Source organism: Hippichthys cyanospilos, chromosome 18 (assembly GCF_059441005.1).
Source record: "Hippichthys cyanospilos isolate Australia breed blue-spotted pipefish chromosome 18, RoL_Hcya_1.0, whole genome shotgun sequence".
Classification (NCBI taxonomy): Eukaryota; Metazoa; Chordata; class Actinopteri; order Syngnathiformes; family Syngnathidae; genus Hippichthys; species Hippichthys cyanospilos.
Window position 1 is genome coordinate 1,825,322 of NC_142386.1, and position 25,057 is coordinate 1,850,378.

Genomic DNA, 25,057 nt, shown 5'->3' on the forward strand with positions numbered 1-25,057 from the left:
TACATCGTCGTATTTTTTGAAAAAAAAAAAAAAAAAAAGCCTTACTATACGTAGTCTTTTTTTGCCCCAAAAAAAGTTTTTTGTTTTTTTTTTACTTGATAAAAAGCCTTACTAATGGTCATTTTTTTCACAAATAAAAGCCTTACCATGGCGTTCTTTTTCATTAAAAAAGCCTTACTATACATCGTGTTTTTTTTTGTCATGGTCATTTTTTTGTGTAAAAGAAAAATTTTACTATACATTACTAAACATGGTTAAAACAGCAGCTGAGTCAGTGACTTGAGTACGTATTTTATCTAACATGTAGTCGGGTTGAAATTTTGAGACAAAAATCTGGGTTTGGAGCTGGAGTTAGGATTTCAAGAGGTTCTAAAGTAGCGTTCCAAACCAGCTCTGGGGTTCCATGTCACAGACAGAATTTCAAAAGGCTGTCTTGAACGGAACAAGTGAGGCCCCCGAGACGAGTGGAAGGAACATTTTGGAGGGCTTCCTAACCCTTTGGAATCGGGCCCCCTCCGACCTCTTGACGACCGCTAAAGTATACGGGTCGTGGTCAGGCATTGCTCGGATAACCTGAATTCCTGGCCCAACCGGAGCGTAAATTGGAGTAAGATGGATGAGGAGAGCGTCTCATACCTTGGGACGAAAGGGAAACGTTAGCTTTCGTTTTCTGCTCGAGTTTGACGCGCGCACACACGCAAGAAGCAGGAGACATGCCAGAAAAATCTATTACAGCGTCCAAAAGCTGTAAATCCACTGACTGGGGTTTTTGACTTACAAGAATGTTGTCTGTACGGCTCTCTAAATGAATCTTGAGCCTAAAGTCAAACATACGTGTCCAAGCTAACCTTTAGCCTGAATTTAAAGTAAGATTTTACATCTTTTTATGTCGTTTTTTTCTTACTTTTTACACCTTTGAGTAATCTAGTGTGAATAAATGCAATAATTTTCAACAGGTGTTAGCATTGAAGAATCAGCAAAATGTTCTGATTAGTCTGTGCTCGTAAGATTATTATCAAAAATACGACTGTAGAGTAGTAGGTATTTGTTGATGAGAACCTGAAATGATGACTTTTCGTTTTTTGGTGCCATACGCTTTGTCCGCCCCGATGAAAAAATTCCGGAGACGCCACTGCAGCAGACGGTTACTCATGGCCCCACCGCATCTTTCGTCACGTCATTTTGGCTAATCTTCCTTCCAGCCCAAATTTCTCCACCAAAAGCCGCAAAAACAACAAGGCGGGCGCGCGACAATCCAGTCAAGCACTTAGCAGCTGCGCATGAGAAACCCAATACTTCCCTTTGGGGATTGCGTGGACGGGACTGGAGTGAATATTCAATTCTTGCCGTTTAAGTGCCAGTAACGCCATCCCAAACGGGAGCCAAAGTCGTCGGTTTGCGCACCCCATGCCGACGATCGTACCTGCCGAACGACGACTTGACTTCGTAAACACAACTCGTTGCCTCCTGACTAAAAACAAACAAGCAAAAAATGGGCAACTTCTGTTTTGACTTAGCCACATTAGCATAGCGCTTTGATCTGGTACGCGATGACGCTAATGTGATTATTGGTTGCGCCATTGCTTTGTTGGTAAATGTGGAAAGAAGCTAGCGCTGTCCTTTAGGAGGGTTAAGATGAGAGTCAATGAACATTCTGTGCTTGTGTGCTGGATTGTTTCCAAAATGATTTTCAAAGGCCAACCCCTAAAATTGAACCCGGAGCACATTTTCACAATTCCAAACCGGGACACTACGATTGAAATAAAAGTGAAATTTGCAAATGAGAGGGGAATTATTTCTAACGAAACGTAATTGCGAGTCGATCTGGGGTTAGGACTCGAACTCGTGCTAAATGCAACAATTGGCTCGTTGACTGGACTTGAAATAAAAAAAAAAAAAGAAACTGGTATGTTGGGACCCGACATACGTAAAGTGGGACGGTCCGGCCTGCTCACCTAACCTTGAAACAGGAAGCTCTAACCCTCTGAGCAAATCCGAACCCATACCGGAGGTCTTCCACCATAAGTTGCCAAGCTAGTACCGGTCTGTTTTGTTGCCACGGCACGGACCTGTCCATGCCGGTTGCGGCAAGCTGGACGCCGTCCAGAAAAACAGGCGGTCGGCGACTTCAAGTGGAAACTATTCCAGACGGAAGAGCCATCTGCTTTCACTTGAGATGCTGGAGTCCTAAAGTCAATAAAGAGCCCTCCCTCAAGCCTTTTATTGCTTCTTTCTTCACGCCCGTCCTTCTTGGCTCTTGACCCGCTCTCTTAGCTGCATGGGCGCACAGGCGGCGCTTGCCTTCTTTTTATCGTCTCGCCACGCTCACTTGCGGGAGTCGCTCGCCGTTCGGCCCCTCCTCTGGGGCATCAAACTGTCACGAGCTATCAGCGGTCAAAATGATGCTGCTGGGGACGCGACGTTTTCGGACCTGATCAAAGTGTTTTTCTTCCACCTCGCGACCCGGCAAAGACCTCGAGCGTCCGTTCGCGTCCAAGCAGTCGCAGGTGGCGGTGCAGCAGCTAGAAAGGTCACGTGACCTCCCACGGGATCGCCACTGAAGGGCCATGAATAAGCCATGAGGTGCTGAGGTGACATTTCTTATTGCTGCGGAAGGTTCTCCCGTCCAACTCATCTTAACGACTAACCTTCTCTGGCTCACAGTGCACACTTTTTCTCACCCCTGTGAAAACAATCCGTGCTAGATCTCAAAACTACAGCCAAAAAGTCTAATTGACCCAGAATTTACCGATTGCGTGAGAACATTCGCTTTCTAGCTAGCTTTTTTTTTTATATTTATTGCGCGGTCGTAAAGGAAAACAGAAGACAACGGTTAAATTTGGAGGTTTTCGTCCAAGCGAAGAGCATCAAGTGTGCTTTTTTGTCAAACGTGAAGCAGATGCGCGCTCACGCGAGGCCGTCCGGATGGCCAGGCCGCGCTCCATAAAAGCGCAACAAATAAGTCCAGTGCTCACCCGCATGTACTGTAAGTGATTAGAGAATTGTCAGTGTTCTCAAACTCAAGTGAGAATCCAGAGACGTCAGAAATCTCATTTTCATGTTTCAAGTCAAAATTAGGACCGTGGAATGAGAACTCTTAAGAAAAAAATGAGAATAGTCTGACTTGCTAGCTCCTGACTTTGGCTGCTACATCGAGCCGGCTCATCATAAATAAACAATTTGCAAAGTTCCTCCGGGAACATCTCGGCATGCAAGTTCAGTTGACCCGAAAAATTGGGACAACCCGCTTTCGGAGGTCTTCTTGAACAAAAGTCATTTTTGACCCAATTATTGTCTAGGTCTTTATTTACAACTCATGATTGGGCCGGTATTGTGGCTTTTGTTGTCTGTCGCGCCACAGGAAAAGTCTCCAAATGCCACGCGGGGAAAGGCACAAGCAATCAGACGTTTGCGGCCAAAGTTCTCGTCCTCTTTCAGGCTTTAACCCGCTTTGAAAAAAAAAAGTGTCTTGACTGTCCAATTTTCATTTCGGTGTAACAAGCGGATAACATTTCAGTGTTGCCTTAATGGAATATACTTGTGCTGTGAGCCAAGCGGTAAAAAAAGAAAAAAAAAAAAAGAAAACGCGGACTGTGACTCCTGCACATTCTCGGAGTTCAGGCTGATAAATTTCCATGTCGGAACGAGCAAGAGTCTCAAGCGTTTTCTTCACGTCAGACACTAAATCACGTTTATGGAAAACAAAACATCAGAGAAAATGTCCCCGTCAAGGGAAACTCATTAGTCACCAAATTTGGGTCACAATGTTGACTTTTGATTGACAGAAACATTTTTTCCTCCCTGTAGGAAGTGGAAATCATGTGTTCCTGGGTCAAACAAATCAAAGTTGAACTGAGCCATCCACGAATGAGCAGGCCATGACACGGCGCTTGGAAACGGGCATTTAATGGCATGGAGCGATGCTAACACAACACTTGGGAATTTTCTAACATCAAAAAGCGCTCAAGTGACTTCTCGGATGGTCCGGGCCCGAATTTTTGTTTTTAGGACTGCGTGGAGTGGAAAGCATGGCTTCATTCCAATGCGTTGATCATCCACCCTGGAAGTTTGCAACTTTTCCGTGTCTGCGCACTTAAAGGCTTTGAGTATGCAGACAGACAAATGGATGCTGAGCCTGTCCTGACAGTTTAGTAAGATTTGCTACAAAAAAGCGCTGTTACAAATAGAAAAGGCTGACATTTTTTGGGAAGACTTGTAAAAGCTTGGGAACCTGATATGCCCCAACTATAACCTCTGCCTTAAGCGCTTAGAAGAATGGGGAGGACAATAAATACTTGTGCTAAAGAAGCTAAGCTAATCTTTGGACGAAATGGAAAGGGTCAGTGTTACAAACATTTCTTTGTTGGCCTTTTTTTCCTAAGTCCATCACAGATTTCTTAGCTACATTAGGTGGCAAGATTTTAGTTTAAAGAAAAAAAAAATCAAATTTTCAATACGGGCGTACTGTACGGTGGAGCTCTTTGCTTCTGAGATGGTTGTGCTTGATGAGTTTGCTAAACCTGCAGCTAATTCCCAATCTTCGCCCCTAGCCCGCGTCGTAGCGTTGGGCCAAGTGCGGTGAGATTTGCATATTTGACGCTGTGCGCCCTCAGTCATCATTGCGGGAAGCACTTTCATGGCGTGAAGACACAGAGGTGATTCCGCTGAAACCGGACTAAATTAACGGCAAAGTAGAGAAGCCCCTCCTTTGGTCATATAAATAACACTAACAAAAACATTCGCATATCGGGCACGCCAACCAATCATTGACACACGTAGCCGAGTCTTCATACATCCTAATAGACATGTACGCAAATGCACTGACACAATCTCCAATGTAAAAAAAAAAGAAAAAAAAAGACATAAAAATCAACCCAAAGGCGTTGACCTCCATTTGTGTGGCACATCAAAACAATCCGTTGGTGTTGGGGTTCCTTTTTTTGTTGACTGACACTGACACCGACAGACGGACGGACATAAGGTGCTCTCTGGCCAGCCAGCGAGGAAACCAAGTAGAACGCCGCAAGTCGCCATCAAAACCACAGTGGGTGGTCCAAGATATCAATAGTCCTCAAACTGGGGTCCGGGGCCAATAAATTAATTAAGTTGTCTCGTTTGGGGTTAAAATAGTGTGGGCGTTATGAGTCGCGCGCTGACGTTTGAGAACCCCAGTGGAAGACATCACGGGATGTGGCCCCGTCACCACGCCGAGCGCCGGACAGAGTCAAGACCGCAAGAAGTATGCGACAGGTCTAGAAAAAGACCTTGAGCGTGGCCCTCATAGTCTCATCTCGTGATCAGGACTCCGGTCCAGCGAAGGCTCCCGGGTGCTGATCAAGGACGCCGAGGGTCCCTGGTTGACTCCGAAAGGGGAGACGGCGGGAGAGCGCGCGGCCAATGGGGAGAGCGAGGGCGAAAAGCTGGGTGACATGGCGGCCGACGAAATGGAACCTTCGTGGCTGATGGGGGACCGGCGGAGGGACGCTAAGTGGGGGAACGTCCGTCCCACGGCGGGGACTTTGGGCGGCACCGACATGGCCCCGGGGTGTGCGACCGACGTGATGAGCGGCGGCGGGTCGATTCTGGGCTTGGGATCCGATTTGGCCTTGGCTTGGAAAGGCTGCCGCGGGTTGGCGTTCTGCTGGGCCGTCTCGTCTTTCAGTCTCGCGATTTCCGTGAAGACGTTGGCCAGCGGCTGGAACTGAGGGCACCAGTTGAGCAGATAGTCCCAGTTGTAGCTTCCGCGGAGCTCCTCGTCGCTGGCCACTATAGCTGTGAGAGACCCATCCACGCTGGGTTTGCCATCCTCGGGGAAGGCGTAATCCTTGGCGAGGGAAATATTGAGACCCCGACCGACTCCCAGGTAGCCGCCTCCCTCGTCCCGATAGAGCGGGAGCTGCCCAGAGAGCAAAGTTCCGCTGAGACCGCCGCCCAGTTTTTTGCCCTTGAACCAAGCGCTCCCTTCTAAAGCCGCCGGTTCGCAGGAGACGTCCGAGAGCTGGTCGGAATCCTGCTGGATCCCGGAATCCGGCCCCCTGGCCGAGATGTGCTCCTGCATGGATGAGCTGATGGAGGCCACGCGGGGATACTCGTTGATCATCCTAATTTCATCATCCTCCGCTGCCTCGGCGGACCCTCTCCCGCTGGAGTGAGACGGATCCAGAGAGCCCCCTCTTGTATACGGCCCCCCGCCGCCAGCCCCTTGGTCTCCTCCTCCGTAACCTGGCAAGGTCTGGTGGTAAATTCCATCCCCTCCTTGCCCCGAGCCGCAATTGTCCAGGTTCTTCAGAGCGCTTCCCGAGGCCGCGTCGCTGTTCGCCGCCTTCCGGGCCTTCGTCCTCCTGCGCGACTTGACCAGAAAGACCGCCGCCGCCACGATCACCAGCAGAAGGATGACGCCGAGCGACACGGCGATGACGACGATCAGCAAGATGTTGACGTCGGGGGCCAGGCCAAAGCCCGTGTTGCTGACGTCAATGGAGACGTGCGCCGTGGCGTGGCGAGATGCATCCAGGGGACCCTGAGCTCTCACGTCCAGGGTCATCAGCCTGCTTTCCCTTTTGCTTTGAGCCGACCCGCTGTCGCTGCGGCGACCGCTCCCCGAGCTGTCCAGCTTAAGGGAAATCACCCCGGTGGTTTTGTTGACTTCAAAGTAGGGAGAGCTGGCGGGGAAAGAGTAGAGGACGATCCCGTCTACGCCTCCGTCCTGGTCATGGGCCTGGACTTGCCCAATGCTCTGACCTTTCCTGGCGTCTTCTGGGACCTCAAAGGAGAAATGGGGGGAGGTAAAAAGCGGGTCGTACTCATCCTCGCCCGTGACAAACACCTGCACCGTCACGCTGGCCGAGCGGTTTCCGGCATCCACTGCCAGGGCCACAAAATTGAAGGAATTGATTTTCTCAAAGTCAAAGGAGTTCCTGCTCCTGATCTCGCCGGTGGCGGAATCCACGGAGAAGTCTTTTCCCGCAGGCGAGCGCTCCACAATGAAGTAGCTCAGCTGGCCGAAGACTCCCGTGTCGTGATCAATAGCGTGGAGAACTGTCACCGCGGAATTTGCCGGTTGGTTCTCTCTGATGCTTGCCATCAGGACGTCCACCGGGAAGAAAGGATGATTGTCGTTGACGTCCTTTACCTCGACGACCACGGGAACCAGAGCCAAATGCCCTCGGCCGTCCGTGGCTCGGACGACGACGGTGTGAGTGGACCGGCGCTCGCGGTCCAGTGCCTGCTGAAGCCGCAAGGCTCCGGTCCACTGGTCCACAGTGAACAGGTTCGATTCGTCCCCGGAGCTGATAGCGTACTGGATCTCCGCGTTGGGCGTTGAGTCTGGATCTGGGGAGAAAAGCCCACAAAGGTTTTCCGTGAGCTTAAACAAGGTGAGACCGGGAGGCCAACCGGGACGAGATTCAGGTACCTGTCGCAGTCAGTCGTATGATCTCCGTCCCAGCGGCAGCCCCTTCGCTCAACGCCACCAGGTATTCCGGTCTGCTGAAAACCGGCGGGTTGTCGTTCACGTCGCCGATGGTAATCACGGCGGCAACGTTGGAGCTCCTCTGGGGGACGCCGCGGTCCGACACCACCACGGTCAGGTTGTACTGCGGCTTGGCTTCGAAATCCACAGCCTCGGCCAAGAGCAGCGTCCCCACAGTTTGGAAGCCGCGACCCTCCGTGAAGCGCACGCTGCTCTCCATCTGGAAGGCGTTGCCCTCATTGCCGTCGGCGATGGCAAAGTCGAAGCCACAGTTTTCCCGTGACTGGTCGCCGTCAAAGGCCTCGAACGTCAAGACGGTCACTCCTGGGACGGTGTCCTCCGAAACCGTTGCCCTGGACGTTCAAATCAAAGGGGCAAAATACGGAAAGGCCAGTCAGGTGGGAAACAAATTCAAAAGGGGATCTGTTGCACGGATTATGGCGGCCCCGCTTTCAAGCGACATCATCATGTCATTCCAGGCACACTATTTGTTTTCTCGCTCGCGCTCCACTTCTGCAAGTAGAGGCCACCCAAGCCCAGTTTGCCTTCGTCTCACTCCTCAACATTCAATCGGTCAGAACAGACCAAGACCGGCGTCTTCCCAAACTGACCTGTACTCTGATTGGTGGAACACGGGGGCGTTGTCATTGACATCAACGATTTGGACTTGGACGGTGGCGAGGGCAGAATGTGAGGGTGAGCCACCATCGTGAGCTTCGATCACCACATTGACAGAAGGCCGTTCGGGATCAAGCTCTGCCTGGTGGTTGATGAACAAAGTTCCTGGAAGCCAAAAAACTAAAGGGTCAGAGAACCAGAGAAGCATCTATTTGGACACGAAGGACATGCTCGCCTACCATTTTTCGGATCAATGTAGAAACCCTCCTGAGTGGACGACATCACACTATAGGTGATCCTCCCGTTCTCCCCAGAGTCCCTGTCGGTCGCTGTTACCGTGACGACCACGCTGCCAGCTGGTGAGTGCTCGGGTAGGGTCGCCTGGGGAGGAATCACAGCCGGTGAAGTTCAGGGGCACCTAGACTTCCCAGAGATCCAACTATCCTGGTTTTAGGACTGTTATAACTATTCAATTAATTTCTATCCAGCACTAATGGGTTTGCCATCATTCGTTCTTGGAATCTCTCGGGCACTACCTGATAGAGGTCCTGGGTGAAGGCCGGTACGTTGTCATTGACGTCTTCCACCAGGATAGTGACGTTGGCTTCGGTGCGGTGCTGACTGTCGGTGGCTCTGACGGTCAGCGTGTACCACGTTTTCTCCTCAAAGTCCAGCGCGGCGATGAGTGAAACACTTCCGGTGTAACGGTGGATCCCAAACTTGCCGGCGGCGCTCGGGTCCAGGTGCAACGAGTAGGCCAGGGCGGGGGCCGAGTCCACGTCGTTACCCGTCACCAGGGTGATCTCGGTGCCTATTAGTGTGTCTGATGGGTACATAGGCATGTCAGTTGATTTTGGCCTTGCACATACTGTACAGAACTGTACAGTGGTCCCTTGACAAGTTACTTTATTCAAACAAAGACACGCTCATAAGATGAATACCGGCTTGAAAAAAAAACAAAACAAAACAGTACATTGATCGATCGATGGCTCGTTACACAAAAAAACTTCAGGTCAAGGTACCACCGTATACGTGATATAGTATAGTTCATAAGTACTCTCGGAGATGCGGATTTCTTGCGGCAAGGGGATGGTGGGACTGTTGTCATTCTGGTCCACGATGATCACGGTCAGAGTGGCTGAACCTGCCAGTCTCGGACTTCCCCTATCGGTTGCCGTGATCACCAACCTGGGTAAAGATGTTATTAGACAAAAATGCATACTTCTGTGTTTAAATACGCTAGCCGGCCTTCTCTTTTGTTCTTACTTAGTCTGGGTAAATATCTCACGGTCCATGATAGCCGTGGTAGTGACGCTCCCCGTCATGGGATCGATCTTAAATAATCCGCTCATGGCCGACGACTGAATGGAGTAGGTCACCTGACCGTTGTGGCCCTGGTCCACGTCTTGGGCCAGCACCTGGTAACGTCGACGCCACGGTGACGAAGAGCAGAAGACCCTACGGCGAGTCGTTGCGCCGTGCTGTACCTGTATGATGGGCGTTTCATATCCCCGGGCCTCCCTCATGTAAGCTACGTAATTTTGCAGCTGGAAGCGAGGCAGGTTGTCGTTGACGTCCTGCAGCATCAAGTTGATGCCGGTGAAAGAGGTGGAGGACACCGTCTCGGCTTTCACGACCAGACGTAGCCTGGGTGTATCCTCAAAGTCCAGACCCTTCGAGCTTTGCACCCAGATTTCACCTGAGAACGCAGGGATAAATGACCGTGTTTTGGAGAATTCTTTTTGCAGAACATTATAAGGTAAGAGGAAAAAGTCAAAGGCCAAGAATTGACCATGTGGTGCTCCAGAACAAAGAGGGGCTGAGGAGGACACTGAGTCACCAAGCTTCACTGAAAAGCTTCTACTGGTTAAGTATGATTAAGACCTGAGTGAAAAATCTCAGAAACGACTCTTTTTGACTTTTGGCCCTGCCCCTTTTTCTTTCATTCGGAAAGTATGGCTACCGGTGTTCACCTGTGGACGAGCTGATCCTGAAGGCCTGCTGTCTGTTCCCACTGAAGATGCTGTAGCTGATCCCCTTACGATTTCCATCTGGATACTGGGCCTGAGCCTGAGCCACAGGTGTACCTAGTTTACGTGAGAAGACAGACGACAATATGAATAATCTGACGATTATACTAGCCTTCGGTAAAACGACCTTTCGCCGCATTCTCCTGTATGCTGACATCTCTGGCGTTCCTCGAGAAGCGGATGCCGTTATACTCCACCTCCTTCACGTAGACCACCACCACCCCCTGCGCGGACTGAGCCGGAGCGCCCTGGTCCATGGCCTCCACGATGAGGGTCCTCTGGGTCTGAGAGAGAGTGTGCAGCGGCTCTGTGGCCTGGATCTCTCCAGTCAGAGAATTGATGCCGAAGCCTTTCACGGGGGCGGCGAAGCGATAAAACACGGAGCCGTTGGCCCCGAAGTCCTTGTCCTCAGCTTTCATGGTGGCCAGAACCCGCTGGGGCCTCTTGCCGGAGACCTCGATGACCAGCGGGTCCTGGATGAAGATGGGTGCGTTGTCGTTGACGTCCGTGACGGTGATGGTAACCTGCAAGCCGAGGTGGTTGTTTACTAAGTGATTTTTCTTTTTATTACTTTGCATACACGCAGCAGTTTTTTTTTAAATGAGGTGCTGGCTCATCCTTATTTTACCTGGGCGGAGGAGTTCCTGGGCGACGCAGGGGAATGGTCAGTGGCGAACACCGGGAAGCTGTACGACGCTTGCTTTTCGCGGTCCAGAGGGCCCGTTGTGCTGATGCGGCCCGTGTGCTCGTCCACAGCAAAGGCGCCCTGAGCCTCGTGGCCCAGGAAGTACGCGACTTTGCCGTTAGCGTCGGCATCGGCATCCGTCGCAGACACCTGCAAACCATCCGCCATATCCGGAACAGGGTCAAATGCGAAACTTTGACTTTTTCAAGAAATGTATCATTATAGTATTAAAAAAAAGTTTTTATAAAGTGCTTTTCAACAGTCACTTGTACAGTTTCAACATTTTTTCGTCCAAAAAAAAAAAAAAAAACGTTTCTAAAATTTCAAAAAATTTGACCTTTGTTTGAATTTGCCCTCATAACCCTCATTATTTTTCTGACAAGTGATAATTATCATTAAAAGACAAAATCTGGAAAGGATGTTTTTTTGTGTGAATTTTTCATTGGGCAACAGAGAAATTCCGACAACTTATGTCATTCTGTCTTTTGGATTTGTTCTAATTGAAATAGAAGGCTCCACATAACACTAGGTAATAGCTTAAATGTCAGGGTTAGAAAAGGCTTCCAAACAGCGAGATAAAAACAAAAATAAATTCATGAAACGTCTATTTTTTCCAATTCAGAATGTGTGAAAACATAAGTAATGTCAAAAGACAGTTAAGAAAAAGTTGCACTGTAAAAAAAAATCATGATTTTACCGGTGTCAAGATTTTTTTTCTAATTAAAATGTTGAGAAATTGGGAATGCCAATATGCCAATAAAAAAATTCCCTGAACAACCCATGTATTCCTCTCAACATACGACAAAGGAGGAAAGAAGAGAAAATAAGCTGCGTCTACCGTCAGGACTTGCGTTCCCTCAGCGGAATCCTCGGAAACATCCGCACTGTAGGCGCTTGTGGCAAAAAGGGGGGCGTTGTCATTGACGTCCAGCACCCGCACCTCCACGGTGACGGCAGCGCTGAGAGGCGGGCTGCCTCCGTCCGTGGCCGTCACCTCCAGGGTGTACTGGGCCTTGCTCTCCCTGTCGAGGCCCCGCCGGGTGGACAGGGCTCCCGTGCCGGCGTGGAGGTGGAAATCCCCGTCCGGGTCTCCAGCTGGAGGGAGCAAACGTGGGGGACCGCCTCAGCGCCAAAGAGCTATAGTACTATGTTTGTTTAAAAAGCCCGGGCAAAAAGCAAGGCTCGCGGGGGCAAACGAATGAAAAGCTCGGCAAGGAGGGGCGCCTCTCACCGGTAATCTTGTACTCCAGCTGGCCTCCGGCTCCCCAGTCCGGGTCGCTGGCCCCGAGGGAGCACAGCTCGGCGGGATCCCCGTTCTCGGGCACTTCAAGGCCGTACCACGGCCGGGCGAAGACCGGGGCGTTGTCGTTGACGTCTTGGACCTCCACCCGCACCGTCGTCTTGGCAAAGTTGGGGGGCAGACCTCCGTCCTGGGCGTACACTGCACGCAAAGGCCGACTGAGTTGGATTGCTCCTCGCGCTCCATTTTCAACAACCTTTTTGCTAAATCGCTTTGAGACGTCGTCATGGAAGGACCGCAAATTGTTTTTGATGTTTTCGAATAGGCCAGGTTTTTCGGACTTCAAATTGCGGTTGGTGTTTGACAAAAGTCGAAAGTCTTTGAAGCGCTGACTCCTTAGCACGTGACTCGGCCAACGGACTGGACCAAGTCTAACTTGACTCGACTTGAGATAGTTTTTCAGGAGGAAATCAAAATAACCATTTGAATGGTTAGCTCGACTGGCCTTTTGGAGGCAGACTCGTCATTGCAATGTTTTGGGAAAGACAGGTACCCGTGAGAACGTAGTGATCCCGAAGCTCCCTGTCCAGCTCCTTGGTGGTGGTGATGACGCCGGTTGACGGATTGATGACGAAGCCTTCCTGGGTCACGCCCCCAAACATCACTTGCCCATTGGAGCCTGCGTCAAAACGCAAGGCAATGAAAAAAAACCTTCATGACACTTTGATCTTCACATTCCGAGAAGAAAACCTTGATCTCGATCCGTGGCCACCACCGTCAGCACCGTGGTGCCGGGCCCTTGATTCTCCGGAACGCGGGCCTCAAACTCGGGTTTTTGGAACACCGGAGCCTCGTCGTTGACATCCATCACTCGCACGCAGAGATCCTGGGAGGCGGACAGCGAAGGCGTCCCTCCATCCTCTGCCACCACCGTCAAATTGAAGACGTCTTGCTCCTCGCGGTCCAGGCCTTTCAGGATTGATAGAGAGCCTGCCGGGAGAAACGTGGACTATTTCAGTTTCAATCATTTCATCTCACATGCCAATACCGATAGTCACCCGATACAATTTTTGGCATGAACTATTAGATGGGACTTCATCAATAAATCCAGTGGTGTCCAAAGCCTTAAATATTCACCTTCTAACCTTGAACAAAAAGCTGAGATGTTGCTTTTGAGGAAATGATCTTGAAAATCATATATTTTAATTGCTTGATTTTAACATGTTTCATAAATGAAAGTGAAGAACTTTAAAGTGGCCCTTGTGTCCCACATTTTTTTTTCTCTGTGGCCCTCAAATGAAAACTTTGGACACCCTTGAAGTAATCCTATTCAAAAATAGTCAGCAACAGTAGGGATAAGAAGATATGAGTCATCTGTTGGATAGAAAAGCAGGAGCGGCATCTGGAAAGGACTGCTTGCAAATGAGTGCTAATATTGGGAGATTTTGGATAAAACCGATAAATCCAACTCCGCTTTTTTGGGGGCTGATATTGGATTGATGTCAGACATCAATATTGGGTGAAGACACGCCTAGTCACGTTGATTTCCATTGCGCAAGGTGACCGTCGTCATGTCGTGGGGAAGTGGCGTACTTATCTACTGTTAAAGCTGAACACCTTCCAAGAAGGTTCAAATAACTCACAGCTAGTAGAGTTTGGCTCCATCTGGAAGTTCCATCCAGTGACTCGCTGAGCTCAAGCTCAGGCAAGGTGAAACTTTATTCCTAGCCCTGGAGTTCATAAGGCTCTGGCTTTGGAAAAGTGCTTTCATCAGGAGGGCTTCTCCACACTTGGTGACAGGAGGTCTACTCACCGGTGTTTGGGTTCAGACTGAAGCGACCGCCGCCGTTTCCCGTCTGGATTCTGTACCGCACTCGTCCGTTTTCCCCTTGGTCCTCATCTCGAGCCATCACGTACAGAATCACAAAGCTACCCGGGAATCAGGAAACATAGCGCTTCAGTTTCAGTCCCTCTTGGGGTTACGGTTAGGAGATACGATACCCGACGGGCTGATCCTCCATCACGCTGACGGCCGCCGGCGAGACGAAGACCGGGGCGTTGTCGTTTTGGTCGCTGACGAACAGTCGCGCCGTGACCGAAGTCCAGCGCCTCTGCGCGGGGTCCGCCGCTTGGTCGGTGGCCCGGACCACCAGGTGGAGGGACGGCGTGCTCTCGCGGTCCAGTGTCTCTCCCAGGGTGAGGACACCGCTGAGCGGGTCCAGCTGAAGCAGGCCGGCTTTGTCCGGCCAACGTTGCTCTATGGAGTAGCGCAGCTCGCTGTTGGGACCGCTGCCATCCTGCATGGGGACACCTTCCATTCATATTTTGCTTTTGGACCAAAAAGGAAGTGGCAAAATCCACTCCTTTATTATATCCATCTCAGGGTGAAGCCATTTTGATATTTGCTGGCAACTGGAGTGACGTTACAGTTGGCCGGGGCATAGGTCGCGAGTAATTGATTACTTTAGTTTTTAAGTCTTTTTAGACCTCTTAGAGCAAAACACTTGAAAGAAAATGACCCAATAGCAATAAATACCTGGGATTAAATATCCAAACTCTAAAAATGTAAAAACATGTCTTCGATCGTATGGGTTAATGATTAAAATCTGGCGCGTGAACCACTTTTCTCTGCGGAGTGTGAAATTTCGAAGACATATTCATTTGCACCCGACAGGAACTTTACCAAGGGCCCAGCGCTAGTTGGCAAGCATGAGAAAAGCAGCCTGAAAGTGACTTTAGAAGGAGAATCTGTGTTTTGGCACCTCATCCACAGCCTGGAAGGCGTATATGGAGGATCCCGGCCGGAGGTTCTCGGGAACGACGACGGTCACGGGATCTTCAGTGAAGCGCGGCGAATGGTCGTTGCCATCCTGCACCCGGATGCTCAGTTGGACAAGACGGCTGCCAGGAGAGGTCTGGGAGAAGTCGGACACCTCCACGTGCAGCGTGTACTGCGAAGCCTTCTCGTAGTCCAGCTCCCGCACCAGGTACACGTCGCCCTTGGAGCGGTCCACCATGAACGTCCCGTCGCGGTCCGTCCCGCCCACCAGCAGGTAGGTGATCTGCCCGTTCGGGACGGCTCCTTCGCCGGGGTGTAGCGAGCCCACCACGGAGCCCGGAGAGGCTCCTTCCGCCACGTTCAGCGTCATGGACAGCACCGTGGGTTTGGGGGACCACTTGACCGAGCTCACCACCTGCACAGGGACAGGGAAAAGCCAGGTCAGGTCAGGTCAGCCTCTATCACGCAAGACCTTCCCGCTCCAATCACCGCATCGGAGTTGATTTGCCTGCCAAGTAAGAAAGTGCGCGTCTGGTCCATTAAGAAAGGTCTCCAGGGACTGTCGAGGCCATGCGGTCAGAAAAGACTGTAACCGGAACCTCCGTGGAAGCGACCTTGAGCGCAAGGCTGTTTTTTTTGTCGAATGGAGAAAATGATCCTCGAGCCACGAAGACGTCAGATGCAATCAATTTCCGTATGATGACCTTACCGCAAGTAAAAACTAAATCAAAGCATTTAGTGGCTGTGTTTTTTACTCAATTGAACTTTTATCACAAAGGATTGAGTGAAGTGTAGGGATCACATATTTATGACATAAGACCAAGTCTGCTTTTTATATATATATATATATATATATATATATATATATATATATGCAGTACAAGCCATTAAAAAAAATCCAGCAAACAGCAATGCTAAGACCTCTCCCTTTTTCTATTCCGTTGGACAGTGAGGAAGCCACAATAAAGAGACTGCGGCGCGACAGCAATAGATGAAAGTTTGGCGAGGTTGCACTATTACTTGTATCCGCAGCTGGCAGGCGGAGCTGAGGCTCGGCGTTCCGCGGTCGGCGGCGGTCACGGTCAGGGCGTACTCGGCGCGTTCCGCCCACCTCAGCGGGGCGGCTGTTCGAAGCTCTCCAGTGACGGCGTTCAGGGAGAAGCGCTCCACTCTGGAGCCTTGGAAAGAAATCACAGCATCAGACAAGAAACCTGAGAAAATGAAGTCATCATAGTAATAATACGTTCAATTCAGAAAGGCATTTTGTGTGCAGATAGACTGATACATTATTTTCATGGTCAACACCAATACCGACTATTAGTCCACTCAGCCAATAACTGAGATTAAAAAAAAATCATAGAGGGAATAGAAAATTACAAAAACACACAAAAAAATGAACTTCTGACTCGTCAAGTCAGGTAGTTATAAAGTCGGATTCATTTAATCAATTTTAGACAAGCGACTTTAAATGTGGTGATTGGAGTCTGACTTGAGTCATCTGATGTGCCTGTCACATGTAGGATGGAAATAGAAACGTGCAGTCAGTCTTGCCTGCTAAAGAGAAGTAGATGGTGCCGTTTTCGCCCTCATCCGGGTCTTTGGCGGACACCGCGCCTATGAGCACGCCGGAGGGAAGCCCCTCGTTCACCTGCAACACACAAACATGATCAAACGTATTTCTTCCAGGGCCCCCCTTTTAAATTTCTAGGCTGATTAACAGCCGCGGAGCGAAGACTGAAAAGTTTATCTTCAGCCCTCTTGGAGCCCTTTACAAAGGATGACTGACATTACAAAGTGATGGGATTGCACTGCATCCACAAAAGCATGTGAATTAGGACTTCACAGCTCTGCTGGCGAGGCTCCCGTTAGTAACAATCTCCTCAAATTCAAAAAGGTCGCTCGCCATACGGCGCATGAGAAATTGTGCCATCTCTCTATTATCCTATGATGTCACTTGCGGTAGCCCTAGTGGTGGATGCAGTAACGACAACTGCAAGGTCTAGCTTTGCTCGCTTCGGAAACACCCCTTAAAAGCGAGTTTTAACTTCCTAGATGTGCATGTGTTACAAAACATTACAAATGAAAATGTGAATTTGAACACTCGATGCAAGGTTTTCCGTCTGACGTGCAACAGCAACCTGAAAGATGAGCTCCTTGTCAGGTTGGGCGTGGGTGAAACTGGGAGCGTTGTCGTTTTCATCCAGCACGCTGACGTGAGCGGTGCCGGTGGCGCTGCGGGGGGGCGTGCCGCCATCCTGCACGACCACCACCAACTGGAAGCCGGATTGCCGCTCTCGGTCCAGGGCCTGCCGAGTGCTAATTTCCCCTGGAATGGAATAATACACAAATAAAACGCGGGAGGTGAAGAACTAAGACCGGCAAGCCAAAGAGCTTCGGCGTCCAAGTGTCTTCACCTGTCTGCGAGTTGATCTGAAAGCGTCTGTCGGAGTGAAGCAGCCTGTAGCTAAGTCGGGCGTTCGGGCCGGCATCTCGGTCCGTGGCGGAAACCCTTCCGAAACCCGTCCCGGACGGCAGGTTTTCTCGCACCGCTAGGAACACCATGTCCTGGCCGAGCCTAGGGGAGTTGTCGTTTTCATCCGTCACCGTCACCCTGACTGTGGCGCTGCCAGTTCTTTGGGTCCCGCCCCGGCCGGAGGTAGCCACGACCGTCAACAGGTACATGTCCTTGACTTCACGGTCTAGAGAGCTTCGCACAAACAGCCAACCGCTGTCGGGCACCACGCCGAAGCCGGCGGCGTCGCCGTCGGGCCTGAGGCGGTAGGAGACGTCGGACGAAGAGGAGGCGCCGACGCCGTTTGCGGACACCTCTCGGTTGAGAGCTCGAACCTGAAGGAAGCGCGTGTTGAGAGGCGCGTTCTCCCGAAGCTCGACCCGGTAGGTCAGCGTGTCGAAGCTGGGGCCCTGCGCATCCTGCGCTTGGATGTGAACCACGAGAGTGAAGGTGGAGCTCAGCTGAGGCGCTCCGCCGTCTTTGGCCACCACCTGCAGGTCATGGCGGGGGATGCTCTCGTAGGACAGACCCCCGATCAGACGCACCTCCCCGCTGCTTCGATCCACGCCAAAGGTCCTCTGCCCGCTGCCGCCCGCAACACCGGCCGACGCCAAGTCAAAGCTTATCTGGCCGTTATGACCGGAGTCCTTGTCCGTGGCTTGAACTCGGTAGATGACCGTTCCTGTCTTGGTGACCTCGGGCAGGAGGAGGGATTCTGATGAGGAGGGCAGGAAGGCGGGTGCGTTGTCGTTCACGTCCGAGATGGAAACGCGCACTTGACTGGTCCCAAAAGCGGGCGGGGATCCCGAGCGCGCCTGGATTTCAAGGTCCAGCCTTGGACAGGTTTCGTGATCTAATGGGAGGGCGGTGCGGATGGTTCCCGTCGCGCTGTCCACCGTGAAGTATCCGTTGGGATCTCCGGAGGCAATGGAGTAGGCCATATCTTTGGAAAGCGCTGAAGCGAAAACCCGAGCATTAAAAATGTCTGCGAGAAAGCGGAATTTACAGATGAGATGGCGTTCCCTGACCTGCCTTGGTGGCCGCGCGGACCACACCCACTGCGGTGCCCCGAAGAACATCCTCGGACACGGTGAAGAAGTACTGCGCTTGCTCAAAGACGGGAGAGGAGGCGGAGCCCCCCACCACGCTCACGTTGACCCTGGCGTCCTCCGGAGCAGTCAGGCCGCCGCCGTCCCGGGCCCGTATCACCATGGAGATGACCGAGTTGGCTTTGCCGTGGAGCGAGCGCGAAAGGGATAGCACACCTGAGCAGGGACGGGCACGGGAGGAGATCATTCGGAAAATTGAATATCACATTTTCTCATCTTAAAATGCAGTTTCTCCAGTTGGATTTGTTTGACATTGTATAGTAAAATTCTATTGTGCAAGGTGGCAAATTTCCCACTGTGAGCTTGACCTAAAAGCGTTATTGGCCGTCTAGATTTACTAGAAACTTTAGAGAACGGCAATCGCTTTGCTAATAGGGAATGAAATTGTTGAAATGGATGGTACCCGTGTCCTTGTTGAGGGTGAAGAAGTCGGAAGGGCCGCCGGGCGCAAGCGCGTACGTCACCCGCCCATTCTCCCCGGCGTCCGGGTCTCGGGCTGTCACCCTGACCACCGAGGTTCCCGGGGCGCTGTGTGCGCTCAGGCTGACCGTGTACAGGAGTGGGTAGAAGGCTGGCCTGTTGTCATTGAGGTCGGCCACAGACACGGTCACGCGGACCGTCGAGCTCAGGCCGCCCTGCAAGGGGAAAAGCGGAAAAGGTTTTCTGATGAGCCAGCGAGACCGCGTTGATATTCCGAGCCTCATGTGAACATCGGGAAAATAAAGTTGGGAGCCTTGGGCTTGGTTCAAGCAAATTTCTGAACAAAGGTCTTTTCGAATCCTACTTTTTCAAGACGAAAGTTTTCTTATCTGGGGATTTGTTCCGAGCGGTGATCAAACCCAGGGAAAAGTGGGCTGCACGCTCAAGCGCGGACAGACTTGAGACAGATTCCCATCAATGGCTTACCTTTCACCGCTTGTATTAAGAGATTAGGAGAATTTGTGAATGACACTTAAGTCGATCAATGTCATGGACCCATAACTCATTTGACGACTTACCAAAGTTTTAAAAGGTCAAGTCTTTCAATAATCTCTTCTACTGTCTCTCATGGGTAATGAGCCTTACTTTTAGAGACTTTTGGGAGGAAATTACTAAACAGCGAACAGTAAGATAAGTACTTTGTTCCCCTCCCAATTTTTAGGTTTCAAAAATGGCTCTCCTGTGTTGGGACACTGATTTGAATGACAGAACAGAAAGAGGATGTTGTTAGCAAGGCATGCATTCGTTTGAATGCAAACTCATACCAACATACGCTGATTAAAGTAAAGAACATTCAACGTCAACGTCAAACTTATCCCATTCAAACCATAGCAGGGCAAACACTTGGGGTACAAGTCTTTTTTTTTATCATATCATCCACAGTCATGGTTTCCTGCACATGCGCTCATTAGAGGGAACCAAAAGCAACATTTGGAATTACCCCATCTGTCGCAGTAACCGTCAGTTGAAACGCGTCAGGCCCGTCGTCACGGTCCACTTCCGCGGCGGTGCACAGCTGCCCGCTCCCTTTGTTGACGGTGAAGTGAGTGGACGGTGCGCCGCTTGGGCCCAAAGCCAGCGCGTAGGACACGGCGCCGAACGATCCGCCGTCGCCGTCCGTGGCAGACACCTGAGGAAAAACCAGAGCAGGAAACAATTATGAATTATGAAGGTCCCTTTTTAAGAACGTTCGATACAACTTTTTCCCCCAATCGATACCGGTTGTGAGTACTGACACCCCTCAAATTTTGAGACATAAAATACTAGTAGACTTTGTGGATTATTCCGAGCTGTTCTGATGATTTCAGAGGGCACGCGAGAGTAGTGCGAGCATCTCTTTGAACACTAGCGAAATTTGTCCAAATATGGAGCTGGAATCTCCTGACGGGACATTTGTAGCCAGGTCCCGGCAGCGCAGCAGGTCTTTGCAGCTGTACGCTAACTTTCAGATGACTTTATTGGCGCGGGGGGACAGACGCTCAGCGTGGAGCGTGTGGACAAAACATCTGCGCGCCACGTGAAGGCGCTAACATAAATTTAGCCGACATGATCCAGGCTTAACCTTTTAAGTAAGCAGTGATTTATTTGCACGCCACATTTTATGTGTTTAAATGCTCAGCGCAATAAATACAGGACCAACATAACAACAGGTGGAATGTGAATGAGAACAATAATAACAGTAGCAGCAATAGTAGTGCTCGTATATTACGCTCGCGTTTTGCCCATGCTTTTGGTGCGTTGTTTTGTAGGTTACTTTTTTTTTTTTTTAATTATTTCAAATATATAATATTTGAAACATCTTGACTCAAAAAAAACAGAAAAATGTGACTTTGGGATTAAATGAGATAAATATATGATTGTGCCATAAAGTATTTTTTTTTAATTTTGTGGATTTTTTTTTATGTATAGGGTTATGATTAACACAAATGACTCATGGAGGACTTTATATTTTATATATTTCAAATTATAATACTATATTACGCTGTGCAAGGTGGCTGCTATTGTGAATAACTATTGAGGAGTGATTGCATTAATCACGAGGTTTACATATTGTACGTATGTGGCTGGGCGAATAGTGGATTTTTTTTTAAATTAATTTAAAATTTTGTGGCATATTCACATTTGGTGTTTTTATTTCCATGTATCTTTATTTTTAGTATTTAAATTCAATGATATGTTTATAATCAATTTTACTATCCCTTTATTTGTGATTTGAACAGTTTTGGCCATCCAAAGCTGCGTTGATTCCTATTGGGCGAGGCATAAAAAGACAGACACCATGACTCGTGAGGAAAAACACAGTTGTGCTGTTTTTACTGCTTTCCCCCAAACACATTCCTTGTCCCCCCAATTAATTTGTTCCTCCGGCACTAACGAGTTCAGAACAACGAAGATCCAGACAGTGAGGCGAGGGCAAAGAGACAAAAGGCAGGGTCCATAACAAGACGAGACCTTGGAAGTGAGGCCGCCCCCGTTTTTAGTTTGCCGCCCCCGTTTTTAGTTTTCCTGGGGAGCATCTCCCCCGGCCCGTCCTTTCAGCACCCCATTACAGCCGCCGCTTTCATGTGGCGTTCACAGCTGGAAATTATTATTGGAATTTCAAGAGGGATGAGAGGTGAAACGGGGGGGATGGAAATAGGATGCGGCAAAGAGATTTGCTTCTATATTTGGCCAGGAAAAAAATTGCCTGCTGATGAACATAATGAGGGAAAAGAGGAACAACAAGCCTGGCTTGATGGAAGAGAATAAAGGAAATAGTTTTGCTTTGTTTTGTCAACCAGAAGCCATCATGAAATCTGAAGTCATATTCTCAATTCTTCACTTTTGAGAGCGCAGAACAGGGAATGTTGTTTTCAGTCATTTAAGTGCATTTTCATTCAAGATCCACAAAAAACAATTTTTTGTCAAAGTATTGGCAACACGCCGATTAGCTTTTAGCTTTTTCTGTTCTTTAGCGATGATCACCAGAACAAATACTCATCTCACCAAAAACACGGCTTTCTGAAAAAACGAGTTTGGTGCATAAACCTCAAGCAGAACAAGAAGTGCTTCTAAGTATATTCTTTTGTGACTGTAAAACAACAAGTAAGTATGACTTTTGAAGGGATGAGTTCACCTTTAATATAGACGTATTCCGATGAACAAAAGTAAAAGTGCAGCCATCTCCGAGACTTTTTCTCTTAAGCTTGAATTTTAATGCGTTAAGCGATGACAGTACTATTGAGTGTGATAAAATGTTTTAAAATAATCCGATAATCTTGCCTTTGAACTTCATGAATTTCAAAATCCAAGCATATTCATAATGACAACTCAATATAGCAACAGATTTCAGAAAAAACGAAGACCCACGGCGTTTCCCATTTGCGACACCAAACGCAGCCGGGGAAGAACAGAGGAAATTCTGACGAAAAGAGCTAACGCGCTGATGCTAACCCCCCCCTTTCAATAAAATCAAACACAATATCAAAGCAAAACTTATTCATATGACAATCACAAATAAAGCCTTTGTTTTTGACATAATGCTAAAATATGCTGGCTAATTTGCTCCTTGGTCCTGACAAAAAGGCTAAAGTAGATCTGGTAGCCTAACTGGATTATATGGTGCCCCTTTAACCCCGCCGCCGACCCGGGCGTGAACCTCCAGCCCGCATGTCAAACGCAGGTCGGCCGAGAAGCGGCCTTTTGTGGCATGCTAGTTAGTGAAAAAAAAAAAAAAAAAAAAAGAATGAAAATTGAATGAGGGGCCCGTCGCGTGAATTGTCTGGTATGCGCGCGGCCTCGGCGAATCAATTGTATGGATTGGCCGAATGCTACAAAAAGGCGCACCGGTTCCAATGTAGCCGATGTGATCACACGGTTAGTGAACAGTGGAGCTCGGGGGTGGGCGAGCTTGAATACATCCAATAGGGCTGTCACCCACACAGAAGAAAACACAGGCAGTCACAACGCCCTGTACTGAATTTTAGTGTACAAAAATGTATTTCTGTCAAGATTTGAATGCTGAAAAATAGGCTTGGTTGAAGATAAGCGTTGAAATAAGTTCATGTCTCCTTGAGAAATGAAACTAAACTAAAACAACAGATTCACAGGCAGCCAACCAAAAATGTCATCTGCTTCTGTGTTGGATTTATCTTCATTTTGTCGCATGAGCAACGTGCAATCATCTGTCGACTTAAATCAAAACGCAAATTGTGGCCAAAATGCTGAGTTCACTTCTTTAACAAAAGTAAACAACGTATGCGTTATTAGTTAGAAAACCTCCCACATGGCTGCATCTCACTTGACGCACTGACTGCAAATGGTTAGACGTGGAAAAATAAAATTGGAGCTCATCGGGAAGATTATAGAGCCCGGCTTCATGTTCAATATTGAATTTAGACACTTTGCGGTCGAGTTTGCATTGACTTGCGTCTTTTTTCCAAACGCTAACGTTTTGACTGAACCGATCTGGTGATGCACACGGACCGCAGCAGGCGACGTGAGCGGCGGCAACCGCTTTTCATCCGTGTTTTTCTTTGTGGTCACTTGTTCCCGGAGGGGAAAGTGTATATATATATATTTTTTTTTTTGCCCTTACCCTTAACAAAAATGTAAACGTGAAGCCACATGAGCCTAACGCAACCCAGTGACTTTAATGCTGTGTTAACCGTAGCCAGCTAACATTTTCAAATGTCCGAAATAAAACACTTGTAACCCAATTTTTATGTTGTTTTCTTGTTATCACAATGATCAAAACTGTGGTAACTTTTTAAGACTAACCAAAGTAAAAAACAAGTAATCGAGTAATCCTTCTTTTGAATGCTGGCCCTCTTAATTGCCAACAATAACGACACAAACTCTTCATTTGGAGCCTGGCGCACCGACACACCAGGGAATAAAATCCTGTGGCATTCCAGCCCAGCGTAGGAACCAAAAAAACAGATTCCTCGCTCTCTCCCTACCGCTTCCTGGCCATGTTTTTATTGGATGAAATGCCACGATGCTAAAACTGAATATACACTACACGCACTCCGCATCCAAAATGGAAGACGGACAAAAGAATTCGCACACTCACCAGAAGACAAAAAGATGAAGGAAAAATTCAACTGTTGTCTGGTGCAACACTTTATAGCATTTCACAATTCAATGTGCATGGCAGCCTTTCTCATGTTTTAAAGTTAATGTTACAGCAACGGCAAATTTGAAACAATAAAAGCCTTTATTTTATCTTTTTTTTGTTTCATTCCATTGCTTTTCATCCAATAGCCGCTAATATTAAGAAGATATTAAGAAGCTCTGGATGAAAACTTTCCTGATGATGGCGCAAAACACTTTTTACGCGTTGATTCTGGTTGACTGATCGTGACAGTCTTTCCTCTTTTGATACCTGAGCCCAAAGCTCTTCATTAGCATTCCTGTTAGCGGTTAAATTCCGCACACATCTCACACTAATATCACACGTGTTGATCTTTTTCTGGCACCAGACGGATTTTAAATGAATGGTTATAAATATTCAAGATCAGCTGTCCGTCACGGCTCACGCATGCGGAGGAGGCGGTGGTCTGATGGATAGATCGGATCCACGCCGGCTTATCGCGCTCCGCGGCGGTGATGTCATGGCTTATTGTGCTCCTTTCTCTTGGCCCCTCAAACAAAATGGGCTCATTTTCTACCGCTCTTCTTCTCCTGACTGATGGCAATAAAAGAAAACAATAGACATGCTCCCATAGATAAGTCACTGGAGACGCGTTCTAGATAGGAGCGAGTTGAATTGTTCTTTGGCAACCGATCAGCTCGGCCTATTGAAGGAGCAGGATGTCGGCCGTTTTGGTTCAAAGCTGACGCATTTCCAAGAGAAACCAACAACAAAAAAACAAAGGACAAAGTGGACATTTAGTTGAATACTTCGGAGTGTCAACCTTGGTTCACAATAGCTGTAAAAAACATCTAGTTCCACGAACTAAGAGTACCAAGACGTAAAAGTGTCTTCATCTTTGAATGGGCTATAGCACATCCAAAAGCTTCTTCGCCATCTATCACTGAAACGGAAACACAATCAGCCGAGAACAATTGAACGCATCGGTGTGTCTACGTTGGAGAACACAAACCTTCGGAGAAAACTGATGAGAAGATTCAAATTTGACCAGAAAAATGT

The 25,057-nt window shown here is 48.9% G+C and overlaps 1 protein-coding gene across 1 annotated transcript in view; it reads right to left on the reverse strand.

The window, feature by feature from the left end:
- Window positions 1–3,889: 3,889 nt before the first annotated feature.
- dchs1b (dachsous cadherin-related 1b) overlaps window positions 3,890–25,057 on the reverse strand; it is a 33,360-nt gene continuing 12,192 nt past the window's right edge. The window contains exons 5-29 of the mRNA XM_088441292.1: window positions 19,865–20,053; window positions 18,848–19,079; window positions 18,364–18,600; window positions 17,238–18,290; window positions 16,962–17,149; window positions 16,375–16,471; window positions 15,844–16,001; window positions 14,807–15,238; window positions 14,046–14,341; window positions 13,858–13,973; window positions 12,795–13,034; window positions 12,598–12,723; window positions 12,036–12,245; window positions 11,643–11,899; window positions 10,748–10,954; window positions 10,247–10,643; window positions 10,063–10,176; window positions 9,577–9,788; window positions 9,356–9,507; window positions 9,147–9,277; window positions 8,626–8,912; window positions 8,329–8,470; window positions 8,083–8,254; window positions 7,415–7,824; window positions 3,890–7,332 (exon numbers count right to left, since the gene is read on the reverse strand). Coding sequence (XP_088297418.1) covers window positions 5,279–7,332; window positions 7,415–7,824; window positions 8,083–8,254; window positions 8,329–8,470; window positions 8,626–8,912; window positions 9,147–9,277; window positions 9,356–9,507; window positions 9,577–9,788; window positions 10,063–10,176; window positions 10,247–10,643; window positions 10,748–10,954; window positions 11,643–11,899; window positions 12,036–12,245; window positions 12,598–12,723; window positions 12,795–13,034; window positions 13,858–13,973; window positions 14,046–14,341; window positions 14,807–15,238; window positions 15,844–16,001; window positions 16,375–16,471; window positions 16,962–17,149; window positions 17,238–18,290; window positions 18,364–18,600; window positions 18,848–19,079; window positions 19,865–20,053 — 8,109 coding nt within the window. The 3' untranslated portion in view covers window positions 3,890–5,278. The remainder of the gene's footprint in view (window positions 7,333–7,414; window positions 7,825–8,082; window positions 8,255–8,328; window positions 8,471–8,625; window positions 8,913–9,146; window positions 9,278–9,355; window positions 9,508–9,576; window positions 9,789–10,062; window positions 10,177–10,246; window positions 10,644–10,747; window positions 10,955–11,642; window positions 11,900–12,035; window positions 12,246–12,597; window positions 12,724–12,794; window positions 13,035–13,857; window positions 13,974–14,045; window positions 14,342–14,806; window positions 15,239–15,843; window positions 16,002–16,374; window positions 16,472–16,961; window positions 17,150–17,237; window positions 18,291–18,363; window positions 18,601–18,847; window positions 19,080–19,864; window positions 20,054–25,057) is intronic.